General features: G+C 35.2%; 1 protein-coding gene across 3 annotated transcripts; it reads left to right on the forward strand.

The window, feature by feature from the left end:
* Positions 1 to 401: 401 nt before the first annotated feature.
* On the forward strand, positions 402 to 5,726 carry LOC129299094 (putative axial regulator YABBY 2). 3 transcript variants are annotated; one of them, XM_054937533.1, is made up of 7 exons: positions 402 to 450; positions 1,899 to 2,018; positions 2,257 to 2,368; positions 3,247 to 3,295; positions 3,412 to 3,487; positions 5,248 to 5,375; positions 5,448 to 5,726. In XM_054937533.1, the coding sequence occupies exons 1-6, from the start codon at positions 445 to 447 to the stop codon at positions 5,350 to 5,352; spliced, it is 468 nt and encodes a 155-aa protein (XP_054793508.1). In that variant the 5' UTR covers positions 402 to 444; the 3' UTR covers positions 5,353 to 5,375; positions 5,448 to 5,726. The 3 variants fall into 3 exon arrangements, with proteins under 3 accessions (XP_054793508.1, XP_054793509.1, XP_054793510.1); XM_054937534.1 differs by lacking the exon at positions 5,448 to 5,726 and having other exon boundaries at positions 2,263 to 2,368; positions 5,248 to 5,439; XM_054937535.1 differs by lacking the exons at positions 402 to 450; positions 5,448 to 5,726 and adding an exon at positions 809 to 1,331 and having other exon boundaries at positions 5,248 to 5,439.
* The last annotated feature ends 2,335 nt before the right edge of the window (positions 5,727 to 8,061 follow it).

Genomic DNA, 8,061 nt, shown 5'->3' on the forward strand with positions numbered 1-8,061 from the left:
TTTATGCAAAGCAAAGCCTGTGGGCGCTGTTGTGCTTCACTTTCCCTTGGAAATCGAATCCATCACTCAAGTCACTTTCTTGGCTACTCCCATGGAGTTTAGACCAGAGAGTTCTATTATTCCCTTCTTATATTTTATGAGAAATTTAAACTGGGTTTTGCACTTTGGTTCATGAGCTCAGTAATGCCAAGAACTTCATCTGGCCGCTGGGGAGAGACTTTGGTTAAAGGAAATCATATATTATGTATAGTCACAGTAGCTTGAAGAATATCACTTGTGGATGTTTTCATCGAAGAAGAAAACAATTCCAATATATATTTATTAATATAATAATAGACGAACACAAAGCAGAAGCCCCTAGCACTCAAATTTCTTACTTAAAAAAAAAAAGAAAAAGGAAATTTGAATGCTAGTGCTACCCTCGTGTTCTAGGGTTCTTCCAATATGAAAGTATTTCAGCCTCCTTAACCCTCTTTTATTTAATTTGCAGAAGCATATGGCATCATATGCAAGATCTCAGTCATATATTGCAAAGCCTACAGCCTCGCTGCTTTAGTTTATCAGTTTTTTTTTTTCTTTTTTTTTTGGTTAATTCTGCCGTACTTGTGTCTACGCTCAGCTCAGACATTGGAATCCGTATGCAAATCCATGTGATGACATGCGGTATACGATTTCTCTCTCCTCAGCCTATTTCGTTCCTTTGTGTCATGAGCCATCGATTGGGCGGTAGTGGGCAATAAGTATTTCTGTTGGTCATGATTTGCCAGTGAAGCATCTCTTTTTCAATGATCGTATAACATCAAAGTTTTTCGCAGTTTCAGAATTGTTGCTTCCTTTAAGTACAGAGGGCAGTGTTTGGCTTTCTTTCTATAAAGCCAGCCATTCCAGGCCAAACCAGAATATGCTTTCTTTTAATCTCCTTTCAACTAGAGATCTCTGGTGAGATTACCCCTTTTGAGAAAGCATCCTCTTTCTTTCTCTCCTACACAAATGCAGATCTCAAATCACTGCAAAAAGAGCATCGAGATTAATCTGATTCACCTTCACCATCATCAAAGCGCTTCTTTATTCATAGCTAGTCCAGCTACATCTTCTCGAAAGCAGTGATGGAGTGGGTTAATGTTGTTGGATCATCGTGGCCCTTATGGTATCTGTTCCAGTCATGTCATTTTCACCTCTTTCTCTCTCTCTCTTTCTCTTTCTCTCTTTCCTCCTTGCTATGAGCTTACAATTTCTATCTTTTATCATCTTGCCTTGCAGTGTCAGCCAAAAAGTCATGCGTACCCAGAACAAGGGGACATTGTGAGAGTGCTCGCTTTTAATTTACCCATGTCAGTTCCTGATGAGCTTGCTCCAAATTAACATGTACATTGAATTCACACTGACTACTGAGCTAGCTAGCTAGCTGGATATGGACGCCCCATAAAAATAGGCCTCGCGCTGTAAAAGACAAAACCTTACTTCTCTCACTTCCCTCTCATGCTTTTTCCTTCTGTTTCTTGTCTTCTATACTTTGATTTTCATCGGTTTATTGAATTTCTGGTTCTTGCATGACGGTTGTGTGAAAACTTTATTATTTCTCCGAGTGCTCCTGTCTTAACCTTGCTCTACAAAACAGATATATAGTGATTGCTGATTTCAAATTAACAAATGTGATGAAATTTGCAGCACTGTAATTATCACTAGCTAGCTAGAAGAGATTCCAATGATAAAGGGTTTTTGAAACTTTTCATTCTTAATATGTTTGCTGGGACTAGATGATAGCAGAAGTTCTTGATAATCCTCCTATATGTATGCAGCACAGAAATCGATAAACTGTTACGGTTATTGGTTTCTAATTATACATTGAGATGATAGCTTAATTTGTTTGCTCTGTATTGATAAATGGGTGTTGGCAGGTAAGTGTTCCATGCAGCAGTTTCTTTAACATAGTGACGGTTCGATGTGGGCACTGTGCTAATTTACTGTCAGTTAACATGGGAGCATCTCTCCAAACATTCCCTCCTCAAGAACTTCAGGTATTTCACCGCTTCCTTCTTGATCGTCTGAGTGTGCGCATCCGCCTTTCACACACACGCGTGTAATATATATATATATATATATATGAGATTGTTTCTTCGTTGATATCTTTACTTCCATTGATTCGAACTCCCCGAGCAAAATGCTCAGCCCCGGCTATATATAAATAATAAATATATGTATGCCTTAGTGTATAAGTGTTCAATTGGATGATACCAAAGTTTGGTTCTTGATTAGTTACAGAAACAAGAATCATGCAACAGAGAGGTGGGATCATCTTCAAAAAGCAGTAAATTTTCTGCATTTGAGTCTGCAGAGCATGAACAACATAGGATTCCTCCCATTCGTCGTAAGTGACTCTCGAGCGTTCTCTCCTTTCTATATAGCTTTTGGTTTCTCATGATGAATGAAATTATATTGTTACTTCTGTGTCGAAGTTTAAATGAACAACAATGCGAACTTCTTGTAATACACTGAGTTTTAAGACCGAAAAAGAAAGACTTGGATGCAATACACAACTGGCAGAAGTTAATATATGAGCAAGCACAACGACCTTATCATTGAGGCCACTTGTCATAAAACGAGTTTTTCATGAGAGTGGTCATTCATGTCTGAGTATCAAACTTTTCTTTGTACAACAGTACCTATATTGGGCACCCTATTTAATTTATTTTCTTCAATTTATATGGCCCCCTCTTAGATGGTGACCTTACGTAAAGAAATTGACCCATCCTATTTAATTGATAGCACGGTGCTGTGCCCTAGAACATATCATATGCGAGCTTATCTGAATTCATTTTTCAGTTAATATTAACAGCTCAGGTAAAGTGATCATATATGGTCCAATCTTTATCATAGAGCTTTCCAGAAGTGGCTTGGACAATCACGACAAGAAATGTTTGCTAAATAGCTAGCTAGCTTGCTGGGAGAGCAAATAAACGAGCCTTGGATATATACAAACTATGAAATGCCAATGATTATCAAATAAATCGTCTTGGGAACACACACACAACCACGGTTTTCAATTACCAGTTTCACTGCTCGGCAGTTCATCTATATGTGATCAGTCATGCACTTGACCTGAAACTCCTCACGTTTCCGAGTGATTCTCCCATCTGTGTGTCATATTCGACTAATTTTTTTTGTTCATGATCAATGGCATAACTTTCTATGAAGGCACAATTAGTATAATAATTCTGAATTAAAATAATCTCACGAATATTGCAGCCCCTGAGAAGAGACAACGAGTTCCTTCTGCTTATAACAGGTTCATCAAGTAAGTATTTAAGCTTTCTTATCACCGTTTTAATTAAACATGTATTGCACTGTTTATGACCTTATTCGCATAATGCCTGGGTAGCTAGTTCTTATTTGTGACTTGTTTCGTCGAAGGGAGGAAATCCAGAGGATTAAGGCTAGTAACCCCGATGTCAGCCACAGGGAGGCGTTTAGCACCGCGGCCAAAAACGTGAGTTCTTATTAATTAATTGCCAGCTAGCTGCTTCCATTTTTGCTCGCGCTTTTATTAAGACCACATATTCCATGGTTAAACTGACTACATGGTGAAATTGTTTACTTGATTAATCAATGATATGATTTAAATGCCCGAGTTAATTAACTTAGTAGACAAATTTTTTTACAGGCAAAAACTTATCAGACATGTCAAAAGTGTAGAATAATAAACAGCCCATATGGAGATTGTCTCTCGTGTGTATATGTGTGTGAGAGAGCGATTATTAGTCTTAGTCTACTTTTTCCTGGCCCCTAAGAAGAAGACAACTCTGTCTACCCAATTTCTTTTGGGGAAGGTGGAAGTTCAAAATCCCAGCCATTAATGTAAGAAATTTCCATATCCATGTTTAGGTTAATTATACCTCATCGATTAGACGATATCAAAATGCACATGCAGATATTACAAAGCCATAGTTTGCGGATATATAGGCTATATATCAGGATAAGAGAAAAAAACTCAAAAAATTTCTTAAAAAAAATTGGGGGGGGGGATCAGAGCTTAGGCCAAAATAATACATTATTATCACCAAACGTTGTCATAGAGATACGATCGAAAATACAACTCAAATGATATAAGTGACATATCATTTGGGGTTGGTCAAAGGAGTAATTTGGAATAAGCACTTTATTTGATGCGATCCGTAGGTAAAAAAGCATCAAACCTAAGTTTAACTTGATTGCACTCTCTATATGTTTTCTATGCTCAATAATTGTTCGTATATTATAATCATAAATTAAGACCGTTGCTCGAAAGCCGCTTATCTTTTTTTATCCTTTTTCTCTGCATTTGGTATGATATATATATATATATATATATTTGGGTGATGCTCGTGATTCCTTTCAAATAGTTAATTTTTTATGTTATAAAAAAATGTTTTTTTATTATTCTGAATCTTAATTATCCGTTCAAATAACTCTGTTCTGTCTTTTCAAAGGGTAATTTAAATCGTCTTTCCCCCAGTCTTATTTTTTTTCGGGTATAAAATTTCAAAAGTCTCTCTGATTTCTTGACAGATTTATGCAGCAAGTATTTCCCATATGGGATTTGATGGCGTTCCAGTAACTAGCAATACAATGCATCAAAAAGATTTCTTTTCTAAATGAAATCAAACCCAAACTATAGAAATGCGCCATGAATGGTGTTTTATTGATGCATGTTCACGCATGATTGTATATTATATAGTTATAAGTCAACTCAACTTCCAATCAATGTTGCACATTTTTAAATTATAGTAAATAATATGAAATAATGTTTTACATGATCTGTTAAACTCGTGATTTCATTGCATGCTTCCTTTGATCAATTAGGCATAAAAAAACAAGGGACAAGATTTGAAGTGAATAAGAAAAATGATATTTAAACCACGCTTTAGTTAAATCAATATATGACCGGTTGAGTTTACACCTCTTATTGACTATGTGAATTTGATTTTCTAAAAATTATTACATTTTTTTTTCAATTATGTCCTTAAGTGTAATAAACATAACATTTGACTTATTTAAAATACAATCATTAATTACTTAATAAAATAAGGGTGTAATTGAAAATATATATATATATATATAACACTTATTCAACACCCTATATTTTGGACTAAATAAAATTTTTAAAAAATAACTTAATATTATGTTTTGGAGGGAATAATACGTATCATAAAGTATCCTATTAAATTCTTTAATGTGTTGCTTTTGTGATTGTGTGGAATAATCATGCAGTGGGCACATTTTCCCCATATTCACATTGGATTAAAGCTGGATGGCAACAAGCAAGCAAAGTTGGACCAGGAAGAGGGAACTCAAAAATCTAATGGCCTATATTGACGATGATATCAAAATGGAAGCATGTAAGTATCAGCTAGAATTTCATATGCTAGACCTGAATCAGTAGAAAGTGATGAGGTTGATCAATTTCCCAGTCATATATACAAGTGGATAGGGGAGACTACTCTTCTGGAAACCTCGATCGATCAGCCTCGCCCACATGTTTGATACCATCTATATATATTTGTATTGCGTCTTCAACTTGTCATGAAACAATTTCTACTCTTGTGATTGCATTTATTACATGTTGAACTTAAGCGAGCAATGCGTTCCTGAAACGACTCTCCTCGTCAGTAATATTTCCTTTTGTTTTATCTGAATAATTTACAGACCTTTCTGCCAAGCAACGTCTGAAATTAATTGGTTGGATCGAATTTTCTTGTTTACACATAGGAAATTAATTAAGGACGTCATCTCTAGCCCTCTCATCCTCACAAGTCACATCGCGGCTTGCGCATTTCAATTCCCGTTGCGCGTAAGGAAGTGGGTTTCGCATAGCAATATGTTCTGACCAGCTTCTCCTACAAAAGTAAAACTAACAAGAAAAGAAAGACTCCTTGCCGAAAGTTTCTTTTCTGATGCAAAATGGCTATGAATCAATCATATTATTGCGATTATTACAACTAGCACTACTAGGAAAATAGTAAAAGAATAATGACGCAGAACAATATACTGACACCGCAAGCAACAACGATGCAGCCAATTCCAGCCTGCATAAAATTTTTAACAAGTACGCGCTCTGCCTTCTGCCAAAAACTTCATTTACAAATTTTTTCCAGGCACAAATCAATGCTCGCTATTACTAACTTCGGATGAAATTACATTCACACGGAGGAAAGAAGACCACAGTCTTGTACGAAAACTGATGCCCAACTCAGACTCCGGGATCTAACAAGCTTACGTACATACTATGCCAATCGAAGAACGCATGCAACAAATTAAATGAGCATTTCAACAGTAATGTACATCAAGTAATAAGGCGGTTGATGAGGAACGAGTAGTGGAGATCCAAAGAAGAGTAAAATAGTTGAAATTATATATCATGACCAATTGGGTCGGGGCAAAATGGTTGGGTCATATAGTGAAGTGACGCGCGATGTGGGTGGGAACAGTACTGAGGGGAAGTGGGGTGGCTATGATGAATAATGATAAGGTGAAATTAAAGGGGAATGCATGTACACAGGGATGATATGTATAGGGTTATGTTGCGGGGTGAATCGAATGGGGTCGTGGTTGTCCGTGTCTGCGATCGTCCTGAATCCTTGACTCAGAGGGAGACATGTGAGAGACATTTTGCGTCACTTGTGCTGCTCAGGACATCTGGTACAACAATAAAACATCCCATAACCCTAATTCTCTTCTCTGTTGGGCATCTTCTAGGCGGTGATTTATTTGCCAAGTGAGCCACTTTTGAATAGTGTAGTTTATCATGCGGGGCAATCTAGAATATAATATTTTTCATGTGCCAACTCCTACTTGTTTTTCTTTTTTATATGTATATTTTTTATGTAGTCATAGTTATGATTTCTTTTTTTTTTTGGTGGTTAAAAGTCTAGTAGTATACACACGTGCGTAATTAATGACTCATTATTAATGATACATTCCTGTAAATATTAATTAATTTCTATGTAAAATATAATTTTATAGACGTTTGTAAAAAATAATTTATGTTACTTATGAATTATAAAATATATTGCATGTCGCGGTTTTTTCCCCAGAAATTTATTATAGTTTTTTAGATGTTATATTAATTACATTTTATATTTGGGCGGTGAAGTTTTTTTTTTTTTTTTTGGCTTTGGTGGAAGGATAAGGGGTTTGAGTGACTGATGACTTGGCAGGAGGGAAGAGGATAAAAAAGTGCAGAATCTGAAATGTTAAATCAAAGGGCTAGGGTTGGGTAATTGGATGCATCAGCATGTGTGGCTGCGACACCTTGGGGTTCTTGTCCTCTGCGATGCTGATAGATAAGATGTGTCACTTCTTCGCTTTTCCGTCCCCCCCCCCCCCCGCCCCTTTTCTTCAGCTCAATTAATCGATTGATTAATTAATGTCATTATAATAATTCCCCTCCCACTTCGGACGCACTGTCACGTCGCTGCCACTCTAAGGGCGTTACAACAAGCCACCGGGTACCAATCCCCCTGGAACAAGGTGGCGACATTCTGCACTGAATGCTGTTCCCAGCCCAACCTTTTTCTGCGGTGGCACGCGCCTGTTAAGTGAGGCATGTAAATTAACTTTTTACATTTCAAGAGTCACATTTCAAAAGTATTTTTTCACTCTTGAAATGTAAAGAACTGTTTGAAAAATTTGTTTAGGAGTAAAAGAACTTTTAAAATAAGCTCAAACGTAAAAAAAAAAAAATATAAAGCTCCATTCAATAGTTTTTAAAAAGTAAAATATTATTTAATCATATTTTTTTAAATTTAATTTCTTATTTTTTTATTTTAAAAAATATTTAATTCATTAAAAATATAATTATCATTTAAATAATAATAATTAGATATTAATTTTTAATATTATAAATTAAATAATTAATCATGTTAATTTTTAACATTAATGTATAATAAAAATTATAAATATTTATCATTTTTTAAAATTATAAATTAAAATATTATAAATAATTAGAGATTAAGTTTTTAACATAATAGATCAAATTTTATGTTATTTAAAATATTTATCATATTTTTAAAATATTTTAAATAT

Source organism: Prosopis cineraria, unplaced genomic scaffold (genome assembly GCF_029017545.1).
Source record: "Prosopis cineraria cultivar Desert tree isolate PC_DT_omini unplaced genomic scaffold, ASM2901754v1 PC1030, whole genome shotgun sequence".
NCBI classification, from domain to species: domain Eukaryota; kingdom Viridiplantae; phylum Streptophyta; class Magnoliopsida; order Fabales; family Fabaceae; genus Prosopis; species Prosopis cineraria.

Bases quoted from the DNA above. Each gene is read 5' to 3' on its own strand.
- LOC129299094 (XM_054937533.1), top strand. The intron at 3,296-3,411 runs GTAAGTATTTAA...GTTTCGTCGAAG, and splicing joins GCTTATAACAGGTTCATCAA to GGAGGAAATCCAGAGGATTA. The intron at 3,488-5,247 runs GTGAGTTCTTAT...ATAATCATGCAG, and splicing joins TTAGCACCGCGGCCAAAAAC to TGGGCACATTTTCCCCATAT.